The 24,462-nt window shown below is 47.7% G+C and overlaps 2 protein-coding genes across 2 annotated transcripts; both read right to left on the bottom strand.

Moving 5' to 3' along the window:
- Window positions 1-2,964: 2,964 nt before the first annotated feature.
- Window positions 2,965-15,732, bottom strand: LOC128271530 (rootletin-like). Its single transcript, XM_053009103.1, has 20 exons — window positions 15,328-15,732; window positions 14,696-15,027; window positions 14,426-14,615; window positions 14,109-14,294; window positions 12,884-13,567; window positions 10,271-10,525; window positions 10,081-10,185; window positions 9,937-9,999; window positions 9,381-9,455; window positions 8,428-8,511; window positions 8,199-8,330; window positions 5,315-5,464; window positions 5,133-5,249; window positions 4,750-5,073; window positions 4,355-4,683; window positions 4,095-4,287; window positions 3,885-4,016; window positions 3,431-3,819; window positions 3,138-3,228; window positions 2,965-3,069 (listed from the first exon to the last, which is right to left on the bottom strand). Exons 1-20 carry the CDS (start codon window positions 15,559-15,561, stop codon window positions 2,965-2,967), a joined length of 4,170 nt encoding a protein of 1,389 aa, XP_052865063.1. The 5' UTR covers window positions 15,562-15,732.
- Window positions 15,733-16,634: 902 nt separating this feature from the next.
- Window positions 16,635-23,574, bottom strand: LOC128273998 (cullin-3). The gene is made up of 10 exons (XM_053012082.1): window positions 23,275-23,574; window positions 20,986-21,369; window positions 20,137-20,895; window positions 19,882-20,052; window positions 19,638-19,808; window positions 19,448-19,562; window positions 19,180-19,349; window positions 18,876-19,096; window positions 18,643-18,781; window positions 16,635-18,544 (listed from the first exon to the last, which is right to left on the bottom strand). Exons 1-10 carry the CDS (start codon window positions 23,329-23,331, stop codon window positions 18,392-18,394), a joined length of 2,340 nt encoding a protein of 779 aa, XP_052868042.1. The 5' UTR covers window positions 23,332-23,574; the 3' UTR covers window positions 16,635-18,391.
- Between the last annotated feature and the right edge of the window lie 888 nt (window positions 23,575-24,462).

Here is a 24,462-nt window from a genome sequence, read left to right as displayed (position 1 = left end):
CGTGCGGTTTCCGGTCGTCGTCCTTTTCGTCGTCGATAACCAAGCGTCTACAATTGCGAAACACGCACAGTTACTTCACAGCAACGCTTACTAGACGAGTTTTCGTCCTGACACACGAGAGTTCGAGACTGTTGCGAAATGCGTTACTTTTCAATCAACGACGAGCCAATCCTCGGCAGGACAAGTAACCGACCAACGACCACCGGCTGTTGACAAAGGGGATCATCGCACGATCGACGCACAATCGCTGCCGGTTCCATCATTTCTGGGGCCCGTGTGGTGATTTTACAATTCATTTTCGTGGCTCACCGCATTTCATGCCATTTTTCTCTTTTGCAAGACGTTTTACGAAGAAATCATACACACACACACACAGAAACACACAGTAAAACGTTACACCGCGACATGCACATGCACCACAAATGGCTGTTTGTTGCACCAGCCAGCAAGGCCAGGAGAAAATTCCTCCCCCAAAATCTGACCTTCAACGAGTTGTCAGTCAGCTTGTGAGATTGAACCCTTCTTTTATCAGCCACCAGCGCGCGTGATAACCGCTGATGTTACTGTCTATGCTTCTTGTTGTTCTCACTTACTCATCGCAACCATGGAGCGCCATTACAGATCTGGCCAATGGCGATTCTATTTACATGTACGTCACAGAGCACGAGCGAGCACACTTGTCAGGACACATACACATGAGTGGTCGACGGTATCTCGGAAGGGTAAACTCGGAGCAATCAATTAGTAAACACCCAACGGAAAGTCAGGCGAACGCACTATCGGCTTCTTTGACAATCACCGTCAAACGGTCGCAGGAAGCTGCGAGCACACTACTACTGATAGAAACGAAGTATCCCCGGGTTCAGTGAAAATACACAATCGCAGCAGGCACACTAGCGAAAGAAAACAATACTTAATGTGATGAAATTGGATTTTTGTGCGTTAAGGACCTAGGCAAGGATCGAAACAATGACCTACGACACGAACGCAGCACGCAGGTTCTATTTCCGCATGGTTGCGGATCGATAAAACACATATTCCACCGAACCGCAAAGATGGCGTCACACACCAATGTTCTTCCAACGGCTTGAAAGTGAACGTTTTGCTTACTCCTTTCACTGCAAAGTGTATCTGTCCTTTGCCCGGAGAGAGAACTTCCGCAAGCTCTAACGCCGATGACGAAAGCCGGTCGATGATGCCGGCGACCTTCCGTGAGCGAGCGAGAGAGCCGACGACACTGTGCCGCAGTTTGGCCCTTCGCGTGGTGCGGCCATCGATCCAGTGCAGCAAAGCGGAATGCGTCCTATTTTTTGCGAGGTTTCATATTAAACACCTTAAAATAAACTTCGCGTTCCGGCACAGCTGATAGCGCTTGAACGCGGACGGAACGACGCGCGGCAGCCGGTGGTTGATAGCGGCAACGCAAACAAGGTCGACCTTGCGACAATGCGAAACACGAAACACCATTACACTAAGTGCTGTGTGCAATGGAGACCAAGGCACAGCATCTTTCCGCAAGAATCCTACCCACAATCCTTCTGGGAATCATCTCCAGTTTTAGCAAATAACCACGATCGATACCGAAGCATACGGCAAAATGGGTAAAAGATAACAACGCTTGAATAAATTACCAGCAATACTATGGGCCAAGAATTGACTTGCGAAAAACAACCCCTTTTCGGAAAGCTCTCTTCACTTAGAACACATTTTATCCTTGAAACTCTGCGTACCTTGCAACAACCAGTTTCACTTTGCGGCCAGTTGATAACAAAATAACGACGCACTGAAAACGCTATCTGCCTTCTTTGCCGACGACTGTTTCTTCGGAACCTGGATGAAAACACGTAAAATTCGACGGGAAATCACTCACAAGCGCGAGCACAAAAACGCGTCCGAATCCGGCAAAAATTGGAAAATTGTAAAAAAAATCTGTTTCTCAGAGAATCCCGAGCGTGTTGAACCTAACTTTGAACCTTCGAACCTTACCAATAAACCTGACTCTGCGTCTTGGTCAGTTTCGGTGAAGAAAGGTCAGGTTCAAAAGTGAGGTTTTTATTCTTCTAGTTCTTAGTTTTCTTCGTTTTAGAAATGCAAGATTTTGCCAAGTTGAAAAAAAACGGAAAGAGTTTTCCGATCGGCTCACGAACACAGAAAGAGAGAGATAGCGAGAGAGCTTCGGAAAAGTCCATAGCAGTATTTTTTATAACTGTGTTGTGGATTGATTGAATAAAGTAAGTTTTCATCTTCGTATCAGATGATGATTTATCGTTGTTCGAAATCATTATCACAAAACATACTGTACATAAAATCATGACACATACTGTAAGCAATTCGAGCAGTGCTTCGGCAACTGCTGGAACTATGCTCATTTCAAATCGGAGAGAGAAATAAAAATCGCTCTCGCGCTCCATATGATCGTTCGAGCAGTTTTGTTTTCGTTCGTTCTTTCTTACTCCACTGGCCGTACCGGTATCATGCACTCTCACTCTAGCCTGAAACCTGTTTCTCTCTCACATCGTTCTCTCTCTCTCGCTTCTCGTTGGGATTTAAACACTTGATCAACATAAGATTCAAAATACCAGGTTTAAGCGAAAAATTAGGCTGCTTGGAAGGTAAGTAAAACTGGCAAAGGATATGTTTTTCGTGGTCTCGAAAGGGGTAAATAGAAAATCCCTCAATTGACCCGCGGGGTAGCCTTATTTGAGTATCCTAGTGTGGGGTAGTCTTATATTGAATGACTAATAAGCTGCGAGGTAAAAACCACAACGTCCAAACGATTGAGCTAACACAAAACACAAAACGGGTGTTCATTGAAAGACTTTATTATACAAAAATAAAACCCAAACAACAGTCACAAGATTACCGAATGATCGATAGACTACAGAACTACAATACTTTGCATTTTGAATATCGTCTTGTGGAAGAGCAAACGACGAAATATTATCTTCCCGGTCCGACTTCGGCCTACGGTTCCGTTGGAAACGCCTGTTTGATGCCTTGATGCCAAAACTTCCTGATTTGTTGCAACTGGCTGCAAGTGAATTCCACTTTGTGCAGCAAATCGTTGGGCTAAAATTGAAAAACAAATCACAATCTTCGTTTGATCTCACACGATATCTCTGCCGGCACGTGTGTACCTCGTTACAGTTAGGATCACTGCTCGATCGCGCCAATCTGTACGCTTCCGGTGGGTAAAACGTCTGGTGCAGCGGTGTAAGGTTATTGCTTCTAAAAGAAAGAACACAGAACGGAATAGTTTCGATAAACAATGGATCCCTGTTGGAATGGAAGGTTATGGGCCCCTCATAATGCGCCAGCGGCAGCTGCTTGTTGACCAAAAACATTCTGTTAGTCTTTATTGTTGGTGAAAAATGGCGAAAAACTCGTATCAACATTCTCTTGGCAAAAAACGTGCACAATTATGCTTCACCTCCGGTTCTCGTCGTAGGGCGAATGTTGTCGCGCCGGCTGCTGTTGCGCCTGGTGCACTCTTCTGCTGAGAATCGTATTATCGCGATGGTATCCTTCCAGCTTGGTAACCAGCTTTGTCCGATCCTGTTCGAGCATTTCGGTGCGTTTCTTTAGCCGCAATATCTCCTGATTGTACCGGGCTTCGCGTTCCTTCCACTCCGCTATACTTTTGCGAGTGATGTCCTTCGTGTTAAGGGTTTGTTGCTTAAACTCCAGTAGCTTCGACGAACACTCCTTCATCTGCTCCAGTTCCAACTGCGTCCGCTGGTACTGTTTGTTCAGATCTGCACTAAAGCCCTGCACCTGCTGATAGTTTTGGCTTAGCTTGCGGTTCGTTTCCTCCAATTCCTACCCGTAGGATGATTCATCGTTAAACCACCGCCCTTTACTGCCTGGCCAACGCCTAAACTTACCAGCAGCCGTGATGATTTAATGGCAAGCTCATTTTGGTTCGATTTCACTACCTCACAAAGGGCGCTTTCTTTACCTTCGAACGTTGCCAATCGTTCCCGCAGTCCCTGCGTTTCGTCCTTCAAAGCCTCGCGCTAGAGAGTATAGGCAAAATAGATCATCAGATCATAATTTCATCCCGTCCGTACATGCTTTTATGGTCTATTGCTAACCTCATTCGCAATGTGTTCACACTTCTCTCTCAACGCGTCAACTTCCGCCCGCAACCGACCATTCTGAGACTCGTATTGCTGTAGTTGGTTCTTCTGGTCCATCGAACTACGCCGTACGTTACTCAGCTCTTCCATGCAGCGTTTCTCACACATCAGTGCGTCCTTGCGTGCTTTTTCCAGCGCATCCGCCAGGCTGAGAACCAAAAGAAACACAACCCGATGGTGAGCGGCATTTGCTAGACGATGTGCCTAATGCTTACTTGGCATTCTTCGTATCCACTTCCGTCAGCAGATCCAGCTTCATTGCGAGCGTCCGATTTACGTCGCGCAGATTGTGCTGCAAGCGGTCCAGCAGCTCGCACTTGGTAAAGATCGACTGCTCCAGGATACTGTTCCGGCCTTTCAGTTCACTCAGCTGTTCGATCAATCGGGTTGCTTGCTCTGTGGCCTGCACCCGTTGGACCACGTATTCGGCTTCGCGCTTTTTCCACTCTTCGCAGCGTTGAAGAAGCTCCTCCTGGGCACGCGATGCTTCTCTCGTCTTCGCATCCAACTGCTTCTGCAGCGAGTGCGACAGAGGTGTTTTGGCCTACAACAATCGAAAAACAAGAGACATAAGGATCGCAACTTTGACGAGTGCCGATCAAATGATTACCCTTTCGCGAGAACCGGATCCGTTATTGAAGCCACATTTGCACATTCGCTTATGCGTCGCCAGCTCGCCAACCAGCCGGTCCCTGTCCGCCTTTAAACTGCCAATTTTGTTCTCCTGCTCATTGCAGCGCGATCGTAGCTCTTCCAGCTCCAGCTTCGCTCCCGATAGCTGATGGTCGGAAGCGCCAAACTGTTGCTCGAGCTGAACGATGCTGTCCTGGTAGGATTGTATCGTCTTTTGCAGCACCTCGTTATGATCGCCCAGCTCTAGGATTGTCGCCTGCAGTGTGGCCAGCTCTTGTACCGTCTGTTCGTGATGTTTGCTCTGGAACGAAGGAGGAAGCATTACACACGGCAAATCGTCTCACCACCATCCATCGTTACCGAGTCCATCGAGGTGGCCAACTGATTGCTCAATTGCTCGATTTCACGCCGCAGGTCCTTCAGTTCGTTGGAATGTTTGCTACGCTGCTGGCTTAGCTCCACTTCGTGAATACGTTCCTAGAGATGCCGATGGGCCATTTTTTAGCGTTGGAAGTATGACCCTTCTAAACCACACCACTTACCATTTCGGCACACTTCTCCCGGAAAAAGCTCAAGTGTCCCAGATCCTGTTGCCTCGAAACGATTTCGCACCGGACACCGTTCAGCTGGTCCTGCATTTGTTTAACGTCATTCTTCAGCAGCGCAAAGTAGAGAGATTTTTGGTCACTTAGCTGCAATGAACCAACAACACGCACTTTAACCATCTAAGGAATAGCCAAACTATTATCACTTTTGCGAAGAACCATACTATTGTCTCACTGCACGGAAAACTTATCCCAAAGGAGCGCTTTAATATACTATCATTCTTCCACGGCCCGTTCTAACCATAAATCGATGAACACGGCCATTCCCGACACGCCACAGTAAATGAAATAAACCATCGATTCACGGACCACCGCCGCACCGCACACGACATAAATCGAAGTGTAAATGACCTAAAAACCGAACGATCCATTTACAACCTCCCCCCTGGTCCCTGGATCCCTGGATGGCCACCGATGTCTCCACGGCCGCAGGATAATTGGCAAAACGGACTCGGACTGCTGGGCTCAGCGAATGGCAATGAAGCAATAATCCACCTTCGCTCGTGGCACACCACCCGGGTTATCATTCATCATCGTAAAATCACCGCGAACGCGAGGAAAGCGCACATTTAACGGCACAAAATTAAACAAACGACAGCAGGATTGGACGACAGGACAACGTGGCACGCGCAGGACTGGGAGCCAACCGGAACGGTGTAAAACCCCGCTTCCCGCGGAACTGGGACTCCCGCAGGAAGTGCCCGATTGTAATCTTTGGCCTGGGCCTCGTTTTTCGCACACCCGCACACACTATGCTCCGCATCGTTTTCCGGTTGTGGCTTAGGTAGCTCCGACGGTCGCAGAACATTTTAATAAAATGACGACATTTTGAGTTGTAGCCTTAGCCGGTTGACGGACAGAAATAGAAGCAAAACTACTCTCGCAACTCGAAGTCACTCGAAAAAGTTTTGATGAGCCAAATCGCCATGCGCTGCGGACCGATGGCAAACTAAGACTAACATTCCCGTAATGCCCGTGTTTTGTTGTGCTCGTCTTCGTCAAAAAAGTTGTTGATGTTATTCTGAGTTCATTTCCGGCCGCCCCCCTTCCGTATCCGCTCGGTTGCTGTTCGGCGGTATTCCGACCACGGTTCCTACACCACGATACGGTCGGTGCCCGACACGAAGAGTCACGCGTTGCTGGCGATGCATTCGGATGTGCCCCGACGACGCCGACTGTGTTCGTTTGGCAACATTCCCGTGCGGGGTTCGGTGCAACGGGAACGGAGGGGCCAACCCAGAACCGTCCGCATAACAACACTGGGCCGCACTACGACACCGGCAGCAACAATGTGTGCCAATAAATCTAATCCCAATCGCAACATTCCCACCTTCCGGCGGTGAGGACATTGCACTCCTGGCCGCATGGCCGTCACGGTGCCGTCGTCTACGAGAGTATATTTTGCCTTTCGGGATTTTGCCCTCCTGCACCACTAACATACACGGTTGACCTGAAAACAAACGAAATAGATGCAAGTATGGCCGAGGCAGCAGGACGACACCGTGGAGAAGTGTGCGTGGTGCGTTCTGTAGGACATTTCCGAAACTCAACCCGATCCAAAGAAGCAGATCTTTTCGATCAGCAGCTGGCACAGCAAGGGAAAGTTTCGAAGCAAGTTATTAAAAAGTCATGCAGGAAAAAGTTTTTCCATCATAATCCTTTTCCGTTCCGTCCCCCTTAAACTGGCCACTGTAATTGAAATGGAATTCTCTTTCTTTCCCGCTCCCCCTGGCACCTGGCACTGATCCAAGGAAGAAAAGGCAAACATTTTAAATCCATTCTCGTATCGATGGAAAACTTTACCATTCATCGCATCGCATTCCAGCGGTTGAGTCACTGACAAAAGGGCCAAAAATTGGGTACACTCCGTTCGATAATAGTGCGCAGCGGAAAATCAACCTCCAGCACTGGGGTCAGAAGAACCACAAATCTTCTAAATAAATTAAAACTCGTTTATCACTTTTGACCGAAAACCCATGTTGATACTCCACGCACACACTAGAGAACACAACTTTAAAGAACACACCTCCGGATTCCCATGGGGAGTAGTACCCCCTCGTTTCGTGTGGGGCATGGAAACCCGGTTCTAATGTGCACGCTTTTGCCGCCACCTGGCCGCCAGTTTCGTCCTTCAACGCCTCACCGAAAGTGTGCGATTAATATCTTATTATCCTCAAACATGAAACGGGGCCGTGCTTACTTCACACCGAAGTTGTCCCTGTGGGGCCCTTGTAACGGGTAAGGGGTCTCCGGTTGTGCCCCAGCGGAAGGAGAAAGTAACTTCATAACTTTCTGACACCTCAATTCACGCCGCACCAGGCCCCGCACCGGCGTAGTGCCATAAAAAATCGTCTGCAATACGACGCAACAAGCGCTACGCTCACCGGACGGGGCGGAGAGGTGCCTCGTCAAACACACAATGGCGTTTCTGCGGTAACGGCAGCAAAACCTGGGTCCTCGCGACACTCGTCACCAGGACGAGGACGTGACGATCAAATACTTGTGTCAAGCTCGCGGCTCAATCCGCGACAACAGTCCCGGATTGGGTGGCGTGTCCGCATCGTTTAGTGCACGAAAGCGGAAGGCTGGCCGACGGTTCCGAACGAACATGATTTCTCAATCAAAACCAATACAATATCAGTGTATCAATGTGACACTTTGGCAGAGGCACAGTACGGACGGCACCGTTTGCTGCAGTAATTCCGCTGCTGGAGCGAACCGGAGTGATTAATGATCATTCAACGCATTTGGTTTGCGCTATGCGGGCCAATAAAATGTTCAAATCGAATCATTATACGCTTTGCCTACGCTCCCTTCTCACCTCGTGGCGAATGTCAACCGCCTCGGCCATATCCTTCAGGTCTCCCAACTCTCGGCTCATCTCGGCCAGCTGGCACCGAAGCTGCAGATTGGAGTCACGGTAGTTGTCTAGCTCGTTGTCTTTGGCGATATTCTGGGGAAATCAATCAAACAAACCAACGACAAACCTAACCACTCAGACTCGCATACCGGACACCGGAACACCGCGGGGTCCGCGGTCGGTTACATACCTCTTTGAAGGACGCGTTTAGCTGCTCACTGAGAAGCATCACCTCGAGCTGTAAACTTTCCACTACCTCGTGCAGTACATTGACCTAGCAGGTTTAGTAAAACGCATACGTTAAAGTTTAGGCCGCTTCACAAGGGAACACGTGCATGCACACCCAGGAACGTTGACCAGACAAACTTATGGTATGGCCTCGAACACAACAAACTGACTACTGGACGCTCGAAGTCGAAGGAAAATAATTTATTACCGCATAGTAAACGACAACGGTCCTGAGTTTATCGGAATCTCAAACCGGAAAAAACTAATTCGTAAGGTATGGGAGCACAAAACGTGATCATACGATGGCATAATACTATTAACGATTAAATAACAGTAACAATTCGACGTCTTGTCCAACCGGGAAGCCTTAAATAGCGCTTAAACCTACGGAACTGGAAGAATCATTAGCGAAAGGAATACCACACAGTCAGCGCTGGAACAGTGTTTTATCGTGATCGAGCAATATTAATGACACTCTTAATGGCAAAACTACGGTTTCCGACTGCAAGCGGGTCTCTTCACAGCATCAAGATTGGCAAGGAATTAGGTTAGGAAAAACCGCACATCCAATCACGGTTTGGCACGGTTTTGGCACGCGTTCTAGGAATCAAACCCACTGAACAGTGCCCGCCCAATGGCGGACCAGTAGTCGGTAGCATTGCTAGTGTTGGCTGTGTTATTGGGGCCGTCACTGGGGCTGTTCCCAGCTGGGCCAATGGGCGGGAGGCTTGTGTCCAGCTCAGAGGGTATGTTAGTAGGAAGACCGGTAGTAGAAAGTGGGGTAGAAGGTTGTGGCTGCTGCCGTTGCTGGACACTGAAACTATCGGTAGAAACGCTTTCTTGGCCACTGTTGTGCTGCCAAGCGAGGTTGCGATGCGCAGGTTGGCTGTAACGGAATCCGGAAAATAAACTCACAGATGAGCTACCACTGCGTTTCGTTTCTTCTAAGGCAACGCGCAGATTAGAGATCGTGACGAGCTGGTTTTTGCACTGATTGGTAAAACAAAAAACAAGAAAACAAAATGGAAACAAAAAATTAGCGATTGTGTCGAATGACTTCCTAGAGAAATATCAACTGCGATCAGTTGACCCAATGCAAATCAGGGCGGATGATTGTTTTCAGAGGCTCAATGTTTGACATGATCGCTTTGGTCAATTCTGTAGTTTTCCACACAAAAAATTGCAAAATATTCATAAGCAAGACTGAAGTGCGATCGTCCGGGCAAGTTCCAATAGGTAAAAACAATTCCTTTTCTTGTCCATGGTCAAGTTGCGACAGTTCGCTTCCATTTTAACAACGCAAAATAATCCCCCGACAAACCGAGCGAATCGAGTGTCTTGCGACGCACGCGACTTCGGCTTCCTGCGCAGCATCTTGCGCGATACATCCCTCACAAACACCCTTGCGCAAATGGACTGCAAATGCGTACACAACCAACCAGAGATATGACTAGAAGCCGCACGTACGTACCTCGTCCTCGATAGCAACCTTCTCCTCGCTGGTTTTCTGCAAATTATCTCGATACTGCTGCAGCTGTCGATGAAAACGGCGAGAAGATGTCAGCAAAGTCTAGAAAACCGGACACACACAACTACCGCCACCGGAGATACCTACCGTTTCCTTCAGATCCTCTGCTTGCTGTATGAGTTTGGAATTTTCGGCCTTCAACATTGTAACGATCCGGCATTGATCGTCCACCGATTGTTCCAAATCATCGATCTAATGAAATATTGGCATAAAGAGAAGTTCAAATTGAAAACCCGGAAAATCCACTCGCACACTCACGCACACACAAGACACGTACCCGGTTTTGTAGGGTCATCGTTTGGCCACCGAGCGCTTCCTGTTTCGCCCGGCACAGCTGCAGCTGTCGGTCGCGGCTGGCCAACTTCTCTGCCGCCCGCTCCAGTTCCACATGCCGATCGCGCAACACCAAGTCCTTCGATTCGATTTCTTTCTTCAGATCGTCGATCAGCCCTTGCATCGCACATCCTTCATCCGGTCCGAGCGAGAACGAGCTCAACGATTCACTGGCACTGTTGACGGTTTCCTTGCCCAGCTGGAACACGGTCATGGTTCGCTTTAGTTCACTATTTTTACCACCCCGCGATCGATTTTCACGAATAATTTTCACAAGTCACCATGAATGTGACCGGTCTCAAATCGTAGCACAAGATCAAGCCCACCCCACCGAAAACCCAACACAATCGTAGGCCGACAAAAAACACAATCCACGATCCGATCGTTCTGAGAACCGCGCACAAACTGACTCACCAAGACGGCTTGCCGATGGACCAACCCACTGGCTAAGTGTACCGCCATGCCGAGAGAGAGTTGGTAAGCCCCAGAGAGATTTGGGGAACCAAAACGCAAATAAACGGTCCAACATCCAAACAACAGCAGACACACCCGGCGAGGAGCAACAAGCATCTGATCAACGGAGCGGGAGGACTGAAAAGTATCCCTCGCCGGTGGGGACACACCCAACAGAACCACTACGCCGCTGCTCGCTGGGCTGTTTTTCAATATTTTTAAAACACATCGAGGGAGAGTTTGAAACCCACCAAACTTGGGTCATAAGAGTGTTTGTCCCTTCCGTAGAACCAGCAACAATATGAAACAGCATCCCATCGGATGCACTTAAACCACCTATGCGCAGTGTCAGGGGAAAGCGATCGTTCTAAACTATTTATATACACGCATACGCAGCTCTAACCGCGTGGAGTGCCGGAACTATAAAGGAACCGCGTCGAACCCGGACCGACTGTCCCCCTATGTGACTAATTCTACTAGTTCTTATTCCCTTTCTCTTGGGTGCATCCATCACAAGCACTCACACGTCTCGTCCGATTCGTCCGTTAGTTGCAACGGAAAACGTAGGTGTTGATGGTCCGATGAGAAGGTTGGCTTGACACCGCCCGGGTGCCCCACTGCCTGTCTGGCCCCTTTGGTTTACAAACAACACCAAGGTAAAGCAGCGATCGCTCTTTCTCTCGGTGGCGAGGCAAGTAACGCGCACACCCGATCTAATAAAATTAATCAGTCTCAAACGCAACGCTAGCCAACGAATACCACCCACTTCAGGGTGAGCTGTGTCTGGTGAGCCGAACCTGGAACCCACCCCTCGGGACGGTGCCGGGTCGAGTGGCCGAGTATGCGTTCTTAAAATAGTTGAAAATCCTGCTGCTGCCCTCTTCTAGCTGGGACGCACCTACGCATACGCGCGTTCACGCACCAGCCCGGCCGGTTGGCGGTAATTGATTTAAAAAATTTCAATTCCAACCTCCACTCGAACCACCAAATCAGCGTAGCATTTCTAACAGCACCGATTAACCCGCCCGCCAAACACTTGCTCGTACCCTTGATCGACGGAAATTCGACGGTTTGAAGGACAAATAAATGAATCACCGCAAACACTGTACAAGATCAAGTTGCGTGGCACATCCAGAATATTGAATGTTGAAGTCCAGAAAACATGAACATTCACATGTTGTCGGCAAAAGAATTTATGAGTTGAATGGCCAACAGACCACTCGTTAGTCGGTGCGATAATTCAAACGAAAACAAGAACGAAATCTGTCCGGTGGATGTCCGGTGATTGGCGTCCACAAATGGTGCCAACTACTTTGCAAACAAATGGCAGTCGATATTGGCTCGCACATTAGCATCTCCAAAGCCGATCGCTCTCGATGCATTACGACACGCGGCGCGTGTCGCCGGGGGATTAGGGAGTAGTAGCGGTAGCGTATAAAAATAGCCATTTCCACCGGTTCGCTGTGGGTTCGCGATGGGCGCGTTGCACTGCTTCTAACGCACAACCAATCATGGAGACAGATGCTCCCCGGATACACAAGAACCTTCCCTGCTGCCAAGGGGGGATGGCTTGGCACTTTTGGACACGTTCGACCTATTTGCGCTTGAATTCCAAAATAGCTTCTGTCACTCTCCCTTGTACGGGTGCATCCTCAAATCCTCAGGAAACAATCTCAACAACCAGTTTTCCCAAACGGGGATAGCAAAGTACAAGAACCGTGGCCCTAAAATGGAAACTGGGTTACGACGCTATGGGGCGCCTATAGAGTCTACGGAACACGACGTCTGATGAGTGCCGTTAGGTTTTATAAGGTAGCGCCACAAGTTCCATCCGCAAGTGGTACACGAAAATAGTACCAATTAGCCCGGTTAAACCGAAGCCGTAAATACAAACGATCGAGTGATTAATTACCCGGTCGGTAGGCGCGTTGTTGTTACCGCCGGGAAGCCAGGATAGCTTTAACTGTGGCACCAGGTCACATCACGGAGGTTTGTTTGTGTAATGAAGGGCTTTCTGTAAACATGATGGACCATACACCGATCGTTTGATGCATTCATTCTGCATACTTAGACACTGCAATAGATTCGTAATGAAAGTACTTACCACACGCTTGGCCGGTATCACCAGTGCCCCGACGACCACTTCCGCACAGTGACGTTCGTGGCAAACCGTTTGTGGGTGCTGATCCTCCGAAACGTTTCCCAACCGGGATGTGGTCGTACTGCCAATGCCTTCATCCTGATCACCACCGGCAGCGTGTTCCGCTAACTTTCGGCACAACACTTCACAGCGATCACGCAGCGCTTCAATCAGTTCTTCATCATCCACGAACCGCAATTCGTTTCCGCTGGCGACAGTTTCACCCGCCGCGGTTTCAGCGAGGCAAAACTTTTCGGTACTTTGCAGTAACTCCTCGCAGGTGTTTCGCAAACGTAGCAAAGCCTTGCTGGTGTCGCGATCCTTGACGAACGATTCTAAAGCACACCGCTCCGCATTGCAAGTAGCGCTGTGCGATCGTTTGTACTCATGAAGCTGTTCCCGCATGTCGAACAGCTCCTGCTTCAGCATGGCCACGTACTCCGATTCCGTTTCGCTTTGCTTCTGTATCGTGTCAAAAAACTGGTTCGATGAGGCTCTCGCGATCGTTGACCCGTCTACCGGATCGGACCGGATGGAATGGTAGCCAGAGGATGAACACGCGACCGGCAGCAGGACGAGACCTTCGGAGTCGGACGAGGTGCAGTGTTGCAACGGCGTATCGGTTCTGGCGGGGCATAATGTTGTTTGCTGAAGACGATGAACATCGGAAAAGAGAGAATCCATACCGGAAATCAGATTAAAGCACAGGTGGGTAGGTTTTATTACTAAACAATCCTAAAGTATTAGCCTAACACCACCGTAAAGCGTAATATAAACCTAATTTCACTGCGTGTCAATAAATTACAGTTCATTTCAAGATCATGACCATTCAACTGAAAATTTTCTCGACCAATGATTTTCCATTCCATTCAACGTCATTCTCCTGGCTACAGGCTAAAACGCGAAAAATCTTCACTTATCGAACTTGGTAAGCTAACGGCGCTCCCACCGTCGTCGCCGTTCAGTTCGAAAAACATGGATGCACTTTCGAAAGACTAAATAGGATTAAGAAAACTGTTAGTTTGTCTTGGTGAAGCATTGGCAAGCCTTCTGGTGCCCGGCCGTAGGAACCGCTGGCCGCTGCGGGCTGTAAGAACTGAAACACCATAACCACAGGCAACCGAACAGGGACTCCGCCACCGGTTAGAAGGAGTTGGTTGAGGTGAAACAACGAAACAACAACGGATACCTCATTCAGCATTTTGATCTCTTGGCGTTGATGTGAGATTATTCCGTCCCGGTACTGAATCGCAATATTGGCCTGGCGCAGTTTATCCTCCTGCTCCTTCAACTTCTGCTTCAGCTGCGTGATCTTATCGTGGTGATCAGTGATCTCCGAAATCAGACTCTTGTTATCGGTCAAGGCCGCCGCCGACTGTCATAGTATTAATTAAATCGAACATCAATAAGCTGTCCAGATAGCAAATGCCTTCAAATGCGGCTGTATTAGCTGCGAAAAGATTAAACCCCTTAAAAGAGATGATCCCCGAGCCACCGGAGCGTTACCATTTTTGCCTTCACGAGCTGAGCGTTCAGTAAGCTGATCTGATGCTGCAGTATGTCCATCTCCTTGCACTTATCGTCCAGCTGCTTGTCCCTCTCTTTCGCCAAGTTTCGTAGCTGTTCTACCATCAAACCCCGGTCGTCCGTAAGTTGCCGTTGGTCGGCTAGTTTCTTGCGCAGCTCCTCAAGTTCGCTGCGAACGCCGAAAATGATGAACAGAGACTTACTTCACTCACTTGACCGATCGCCAAACAGATCCTCAGCAGCGATTACCGTGATTTAAGTTCCAACTCCCCCAGCAGCATACCATCCGTGGTCGGAACGATCGGATAGTTTGAGGAAAGCTCGAGCGATACCGTTCGATCACTGGCCGGCCGATCGTCGCTCTGGTTTTCTCCACGGCCTACCAAGTCGCCAACATCTCCACCGACCGGGTGCAGCTGTTTGAGCCGAATGTCGGGTCCGAAGCGGACCAAATCCTTCAGGTAGTTGGCACGCATCAACTGCATCCGCTCCAGGCAGGTGTCTTGCATCTCCCGCAACGACTCGACCAGCTCGGTGTTGATCGTTCGCAGACTGGCCACCCAATCTACGTACACGGAGAGCTGGTGGTACGGATGGCATGAAATGATATGCAATACCATGACCGGACAGTGAAAAAACAGCACATTATTACTGGGAACCCTAAACCAAACACATTCATCGGCCACGTGCACCAAAACACAGTTGGGGTATCTCGACCAAACGACGCGTGACCGCTCGGCGTACAACAAGAGGATCGCGCCCAACGTTAACCTGCTGGAAGTAAGCCCCCGGAGCTGCGAATGCGAATGACCTTCGACGTGTGCGGCGCTACGAATGATGACGTCGACACGCAGCCTCACGCAGCAACAACAACGACTTACCTTGAGCCCGTCGTCGTCCATCCGTTCGTTGGCGACCAACTGGAGCTGTTTTTCGTACTGACCATTTAGCTGTTCCAGCAACTGGTGATTTAACGACGAGTCGGCCAGTTGCTGCGGAAGGACTCCTTCTTCCTCCACCAGCGATGAGTGTGGGGATCGACTTTGAACTACAATTTCGGGAGATCTTTCCGCTGGAATCACTGACTGATTCGGTCGTCCACCCTTTGTGTCCATCGTAGGTGCCGCAAGAAGCAGATTGCGAGTTCAATTTTCACGCAGGTGGTACCCTTGTTGGACACTTAGGATGCTTGGGTGCTTCTTTCCGATTCGCTTTTATGCTCGCTTGTCGCCGCCACACACGAGACACGAGGCCTAGTAGAAGACGGAATGCTAGCGAATCCGTTCACGGCGCAATCCTTCCACTCTCGCTGGAAAAACACTTGTCCCGTCTTCGTAGTGATCGCGTTGTGCGCTAACATTTCGCTTCGAGGCTTGCTTTGTTTACATCTGCTACGTCGTCACGTCAAAAGGGGTAAATAAAAAACTCGTTCGCGCACAGTACTCGGCGAGCGTGCCCCACTCATTCAAACTTAAGTAACTGAGCTTAAATTTGTTAACGATCAGTTTTCATGATTTTCATGATATCCAGTGAGGAGATTATCGGACTATTGCACCACATCGAAAGCAAACACTGTCTGATTTTTCCTTTCATCCATCATTTTCGCTTGTTGTTTTTTATTATCATTTTCTCATCACCTTCCTACGATCGCGTTTCCAAATTGTCAGCTTTATTGCGCCCTCCGTTCGGCGCTTAGCAACTGTAGCGGAAAATCTGAATCTGCTCCACAGGTTATTCGTGTCCTTTTTTGCATTCCGCTCGGGCCATTCGCACTTCTGCCATTCGTTTCCTTAACGGTAAATTATTATTTAATTTATATTCCCTCCGTTTACATTACATAGTACAGTTAGCAGTTCAACTTCGGAGCAGGACGTTTGCATTTCGATTACCTTAGTGTCCCGTGTCCCTTATGATGTTTCCGGAATCTCTTTCCCTACGAGACGGGGAGGTCGGAACGTAACGTAAGGAAGCAAAAACAAGATCTTTCTTGTCGGGTCGGGTCAGGAGTGTGGATAATGGATCTAACAAGAACGAGGAGCATGAATCAAAGTAGTAGCATTTAAACACCTAAATATCCGTCGTCTTTCAATCACACCACGTGTCAAGACCGACTCGTAAGAAACCCATTTCTTAGTACCTTCTCTGCACGCACATACGAACCAAACAATGTGTGTTGTGAATTTGTGTTTCGTTCTTAACTTAGGTTGTCACCTATTGCTTGTCCCATGTTCTAGCACTATTCGTGTTGCCTACTGAACGTATCGCACTGAGAGTTGATCCAACGCAAGGGACAGGATGGAAACCCAACAAAACACACGCACAATACATATTTGTGAAAGCATTTAAAACATTTCTATCAATAGGTTCGAATGTTCGAACAAAAAGGGAATGGAACAAAATAATTCCAGAAACGACAGCAACACATCTTGTGCGGGTTCCACGAACGAAACGGACACAATCCACATTTGCCCAAACTTCAGTCGCAGAGAACAGAAAAAATGTACTTTCTTATGTTAGTATAGAATTAAAAAACAAGGATCGGGATTTGTACAGTCGGATTGATCAAAGTATCTGCGAAAACAATCCGGTGCGGATATCTGAGAAATGAGAATATCTATCGAAATATCTTTTGGATCAGATTTCGTTCGAACCTTCAACAAACGTTAGAGTGTAATAGATGTGGAGGTAAAAAAACACGACATATGTAGACAGTCGATCACAGATGTGGGAAAGTCCGAAAAACTTTCCTTTATCTGTCTAACTCTATTTAGTTAACTTCTCTCCTATTTCCTTTCCTTCCTAATGCTCATTCTTTCTTTTTCATTTTTACATTTTATTGCGCATTTTATTGGTGACTGCTGCGTGAGTCACAATGCTGTAGTTAAAACCAAATAAAGCGGCATGATGTAACCGAATTTACACATTCACAGTCCCATTGACAAACATTCCCGCCAACGAGACTCTTGGGAGCCGCCATCGTCCTGTGTAAACGAAATTACTTGAATTTTCGCGAAAAACTCGCGCAGCACTCTTGTAAAGCAGGTTTAGAGTATTCCTAACAACGCCAACTTGGATATAAAGAAGAACTATAATGGTTATGCTCTGCTTCTCAGCAACACAATCATCGCTAGTAGTAGGCTGGGGATTAGGGGTCTAGGAGGTCTTCGCGCTTCCGGCACAAAGTTAACTGCTACTCCTTCAACTGGTAGTTAACTGCGTCACTGATGTGCTCTCTCTTGAATTTTAAAGTAGATATTTTCCAATTGTATTTTTACGAATCAATCTGTCCATCTCTGTTCCGTTAACTTTGTTCTGTCCAAAACGCTATGCTATCGATAGTACTATTGAACACTGCATGCCGATCTGTTACCAGCATCAGACATAAGAAACGGCCACTAGGCTCTTGGCAGACGTGGACGTGGCGCAATTCAATGTCCATCAGCGACATTCCTCTCTCAGATGATGTTACACATTTTTCAGTGCATGAAAAACTTTCCTCGCCCACCGCATATTAACTACTTTAGTATTATTTCCTTTTTTCTTTAATTATTCGTCTCTATACTTATTTGTCTGACGCCGAACAAGTTTGTCACGTTTGGCCAAATACTCCCGAGCGCTAGTCCGCCGCTGTTGTGTTAGTTGCTATTGCCCACCCCATAAATCCATCCGTTTAAAAGACAATTTCACGTTGCTCCGTCTTGCAGCATGACGCGCGGCTGTCGGGTTTGGGTGTGACAAAACAGTTGTCCTCTCATATGCGCGCTGCGCTCCATTTATTGCAATTTGCAACAACACTAAACACCTCCTAACCTGCACCACCCCTTCACACTCTGTCCCTCATTTCATCCAATCGAGTTCCGTTTAAGAGTTTGGCCACACACACACGCACAACATGCTGGTTGCACAAGAACTGGTGTTGGAACAATATTTGGCGCGTAAAGCAGTTTAAGCTAAATACACGTAGATTTTTCTATCCTCCGGAGTGCGGGCCAGATATTCGCGCTCGATCAGGCCCTCTATTCTCTTTTTGATAATCACCGGTGACGGCAGGAATCGACTCTTCAGCTGTGTCGTAACATCGGACACAAGAAGGTTATGCTAGAGTTGGGCGAAAAAAGCAGACAGACCGCAACATTATAACCGAGTAATGCCCAAAAAGGCGCATTCCATCATGCTGATCATGCTATAATACTCACAGGCATCTTCTTTCGAGCTTTCATTATGCGCACTATGGCGGCTTCTATTTCATGTTTTCGGTCCTCGTCGACCTTGCTTCGCGTCTCCTTACGCTCCGGTTCCGATTCTCCCTTGGCGGCGACGGTTTGAATTTTTACCCTACGAGAAAGAATGTAAAAGAAAAACCGGTTATCGATCCAAACTACAAAGCACCATGTTGAGAGAAGGCAATCCTCTGGCCACCGGCACTGACTTGTGGAATTTCGAAACGAATGCATCGTTCACGTAAAATTCATCGGTAGAGACGATTTCCTTCGATGTTTTCGGTGTTCGTACGAGTAGCCGTTGCTGCTGCTTGCCCATCGACAGTGACTGCAGAGCGCGGATAAGATCTTTACTAGGGATGTCCGTTTCCTGCTGGATGTCTTCGTATGTCATCCTTTCGCGGGTGTTGAACAACATCAGCACACACATCTGTAAGTAGCAAAGAAACAAAAACACATACATTTGCTTAAGAACTGAAATGGAAAACCTTGACTTCCGGGACGCATACACACCTGATACGTCGATAGCTGAAGCACGTGCCGTTTGGGTGCATCCTGCGAACCGGATGTCGTGGCCGGTGGACTGCTACTGCTGCCCGATGGTGCGGAACTGCTACAACTTCCGTCGCCCTTTTCCTTCTCCACCTTAACGCCATAAAATTCGGCATTCATATAGACCGTTCCTGCACGGGATGATCGGTCGGATAAAGATCGTATCGGTCAGATTAAGAGTCTTAAGCTAAGCCTCGAGGTTCGTACAAACACACGAAATACTTCTTACCCAGCTGTGGCTGTAGTGTAAGCTGTCGACCTGAATGCTTGGCCAGATAGAATCGCTTAAACGTTTCGAAGGCTTTGCGTGGTGCTAGCGGGATGTTGCAGTTCGGCGTAACCGACTGCAAGAAAACGACGCGACAAAACAATACAATATGCTGGTTGTTCCGTAGAAATATAGCGCAGAAATATCATACCTGCGTTGGCCAGAAGCCAGTCGTTAGAATCCGCACGGACAGTTCGACACCCTCAAGGGCGGTGCAGTCATTGCTGATGTGATTTTTGAACTCATCCATGACTGTGTTCGAAACGGACATGTCCTTGAACATTCCTTCCAATTTTGAGGTAAATTGACAACCACATTCAGTCTGCAAAAACAAACGAAGCACAATGAGCACTCTGGCCAAAAACAGTACACAATCCGGACGATGATGTGCGTACCTTTAATTTTGATATCATGTTCTTCTCAGAGTCGTCGCTGACCGATTTGTTCAGCAGCAGCCGCTTCGCAAGATGTGCCTTGTAGTAACGCTCGAACACATCCTTCTCTTGCAAATATCTGAATAATACCATCGTTTTGTCCAATATGGTTTCAATTTCCTGTTCCGACATCTTCGTGGTGCGTTAATGGAATCAAACAAAAAGAAAGTCGAATTAATGGAAAGGCTCATAGACACAACGAACCGAAGCACTTACTCCTTTGCAGCCCTTCTTCAACTTGTCGTCGATAAACAGGGACAAATACTCCGGCGATTTGCTGTTGAGATTAAGGAAGTGCTCAAAGTCGGACGATATCATGTTCTTGAACGTTTTGTCGTTGTTGAACGAGTGGATCAGGAAGTGATCGGAACGATCCTTAAGATCGAGCAGATTCTGCACGAAAGTGATCGGGTTCGTGCTTCCATTTTCCTCCTCTTTCACCAAGTTGCGGCCCAACGATCGCAAGTTTTGCGACACGCAGTCGGCGATCGTTTTCAACCCACCGCCAACGCGTGAAAACAGTTTGTGCATGCAGGCCAGATCTTCCGTTTTCGTGTTCTGCAACATGTACACCACGCCTGAGTTCTCCATTTCGACAATCGTGCGCATGTGCTTCTTAATCAGCTCGTCCTCGACCACCTCCACGATGCGGCTCTCGGTGCTCTCGTCCAGGTACAGTTTGGCCCGCTCCGCTTCCTCAGTGATGCGCGCCTCGACCCGCCGGATGTACACGCTGGCACTGTTTTCGGCGAGGAACTTCTGCGACTCGAGCTTGTAGAACGCGGCCGATTGCGTCAGGAAGGGACGCTCAAAGTCCTCCTCGTACACCCAGCGCTGATTGATGCCGAGCACCATCAGCATCTGGCACGCGTTCTTGATCGCAATGTGATCGATCGCTTCACCCTTGCGCTCACACATCACCATATTCAGCAGCGTTTCGCGCATATGATCACGAATCCGTGGAAAGCGAACCACCTGCGGAAGACCCAAACGGACAAACAGAAGACGCAGGGGACATTAGTTACACGGAAGCCCACCCTCTTCGAACTCCCAATTCGCTCGTACCTGATCGCGAAAGATGATCAACCCGAGATTGTATACATTGTCCACGTCGTTCTGCTGCACGTAGACTCGGTCCATGTACATCAAAATGTCACGAATCATCACCATCGACGTCTGATGATCGGTCCAGCACTGGTTGAGTGTCTGCAGAAAGTTGCAGTTGAAGCTGCGCAGCACTTCCTCGCGTACCTTCGTCTCCAGATGGTGTGTGACGACTTCTTTGAGGCCAGTGTACAGCCGCTCGCCATGCTTATGCAGCACCATCGTGTACGCGTTCCGATACAGTTCCTCAAACGAAAGGCCAGAGTTGTTCTTCTTCTGGATCTCCTGTATTGCGTTCTTCAGCAGGGTCCATATCGACTCCACATACTTTTCGTCCATCGTCATCTGAAAAATATCAAAACAAACGCAAATTAATGACAACCAAGCACGATACTGACCTCTACCCTTGCGGTGCTCAGTAAGTAAACATAATAAAACCTTTGGCTTGACCATGCGAACGGATGCGTACGAAGAAAATTTCCTGGATCCCTCGCCAACGACGTGTTCTGGTGCACTTTGTTCGTCCATTCTTTGTTGTTTTCGGAACAAACGAGACATTCTACAAACCAGCCCAACCCGCAACGAATGCGAATCGTGAATTCCCAAACACTTGTAATGTGTTACTTCAATTAGAATTTAAAAATACACGCACACGAAACCACCTTTGACCTTTGGCTGATTTAATAGGATGTACCGATTAGGTCTTGTGCTTTCTCTGGTTCAAAAATCGAATCGAAAGTTAAAAAAAAAACGACAAAAAATAAGTGGAAATTCCCACAATCTTCGGAGTGATGTGACCCACACACACACACACACACACACTCCGCTTTTCACTGTTTCAATTTGGTGTTTAAAACAAGCGACAAGTTTTTTGGTCAAAGGTATCTTTGATGGTCCTGTGTAGAAGAGGATCGTCAAAACGGACGGATTATTCCATGCCTACTAATATTGCCTGTCAAAAAAAACCATGATCAAAGAAAAGGCTCAAATAATAACTAAGAACACTTCCGGTTTCCTTTTCAAACCTCAACAAACCAACAACGAAGAACGATATTGATTGGCGGTTGCACACAACAGTTTTGTTGGAAACTATTCCGTAGCACCGTTGAGCACAACTTGAACTGGACGACTAAAAGATCGAAACGACAAAAGACGATCGAAAGACGCGATTCTCAAAAAGCGGTTCACTCCACCCTCGAGCATCCGCATTTCCCTTCATATGCATCAGCATATTTGGTAAAGGGCAATTCTTTTTGGTGTAAAGCGACCAGGAACACAGTAATAAATTTTTTTCAGCGTTCAGAAGGACTAAAGAGAATCGTCAAGCAAACGCGGGTAACAATAACCACAAACTTTCCATTCCCGTGAAAATCTTTCACAGCGTCGCAGGGGGCAGCACGAAGCAAGTGCAAGTGTCGATCCTCGCGCCGCTTCCCACCACCACACCATCTATGGCAACGAAAGGGACGTCATATTTATGTGTTCGGCAGTCAGAAATGAAATTCAACCCTAGAACCACTTGTGACACCAAAGGAAAGCCAAACGAAAAGAGGTCGTAAAATTTGAATTCAGAGCGCGACAAGATCGGTACCGAATTCGTCACGTAACATAAAATCATTTAAAATATGAAGACAATAATTACCAAAACTGGCTGGCTCAGACGGTCCAAGTACTTACAAGCCGTGGCTTCCTTAAGTTACTTAGAAGTGGTACGTTCCCCGTATGTTGTTGCTCTATGTATATAGAAACTATTTTGAGATTGTAAAACACAAACCTTGCAGACATAAAGCCGAAGGAAGGTTTTACCGGAATTGTACCCATTTCAACGTGCTTTTCTTATGGCCCAACTTCATCGATTATTTATCAAAATGATACGGAATTAATGGAGTTCGAATCTCAAGAGTCTTAAACATTTATAGCGTCGCCTTTTTACTCATTTCGTGATCTCTGTGCCACTGCATAAGAATTGGCCACACACGCTCGTAAATCGCTTATGCCCTTATCTTACAGTATTACGGTAAAACCATATGATTCGCAACATTTTGCAGATAACGTTTGCGTCAACGCAACTCGTGAAGTAAAGGCCTTTCTTTTCGGTTTCTTTGCCCAAACGCCCAAGTCAGCAAACGATGACAACAAAATAATTGTTGCATACATTCCAGTAAACTATTCACTTCCAACGCCCAGCGAATGAATATTTGGTGTTGGGGACATTTTCGGGAAAATAACTCATAACTCATTGCTACTTACCGGAAAGGCACGGATTCGCATCTTGCCTTCCTTCTTTTGTGTCGATACCCGATTCATTTTGGCGGACACTTCTGGTAGACCGAGGTCTACAAATTCTTCGTCGAGAAAACTATCGTCCGCTGACCGTTGATTGTTTTTGTAGGTTGCTTTGTTGCTGCACGTTCTCCCAGCGCAAAAATGTCTAGCTCCGTGGTTTCACTGCCGATTTAAATGAGAAAATTCTCCACCAAAGTAAACTCACGGTGTTTCCTCACTTCACGGTGTTTTCTCACCGATGACTTTCACAACGATCGTGATGAGACGGGCGACGGGAAACAATACGCTCTTAAGCTAAGCTGATCAGCCGCACAGAAGACACACTAGAAGCCAAATGCACACACCACTGCCAGATTCAGAGGTCAAAGATTGACCTGTGCGAATGTAACTGAGGGCCTAAGTGCGATCTAACCGTGCACATCGCGTTGCAAACCGTAACCACCGATCTGCGAGTGGAACAATGCCAGCATTACACTCTCACACCGACGTTACCATGGTTGACGGTTCCGTGGCGCTTTGATTTCCAATCGGCAACAAACGGTTCGCGCAGCACCATCCAACTGTTCACGTTTTCGATTATTTTCACGTTAGCATCAGGAGCGCTAGTACCATTGGCCCGTAGCTGTCGAAACTTTCACTGGCCTTCACAGAATCTTAGCACCGCGCATGGTTTGATCTTCGTTCACTCCGTGGGGCGCCTATTCTTGATGAATGGTCGGAAAATAGATCGTCGCATGATGATCGGTCGTATGGGCAAGTCTAGTTTTCCTTCTCACGAAGCTCATGATTTGCTGAATAGTCTAATCGATCATCAACGATTGTTTTCTACCAGCTCTACGACAACGCTCACTAGATGCAAGCCCACACACGACACTCCCGATTGCAGCTTATCTCGATGAAGCAGCACACCACCACCGGATGCGGAACCAATGCTTCTCCCTTATCGATCGATGATTATATCTAAAAAAAAACAAACGAAAAAACAATAACATTATAGCGAAGTAGAACAAATCTTATTCAGTGAAAGTGCTCTTTGTTGAATGGATTTCCATCTGCCATGACACCGGTGACCCTTTCCGACTGTCGTGTTACTTGTTTATTATTGACCTGCAGAAGTTAGCCACGTACCGCTGTGCGCGAGCTAAAAGAAAA

This window comes from Anopheles cruzii, chromosome 3 (assembly GCF_943734635.1).
Source record: "Anopheles cruzii chromosome 3, idAnoCruzAS_RS32_06, whole genome shotgun sequence".
Taxonomy (NCBI): domain Eukaryota; kingdom Metazoa; phylum Arthropoda; class Insecta; order Diptera; family Culicidae; genus Anopheles; species Anopheles cruzii.
Note: the sequence above shows the minus strand (reverse complement) of the source record. Positions and strands in the feature narration are given on the sequence as shown.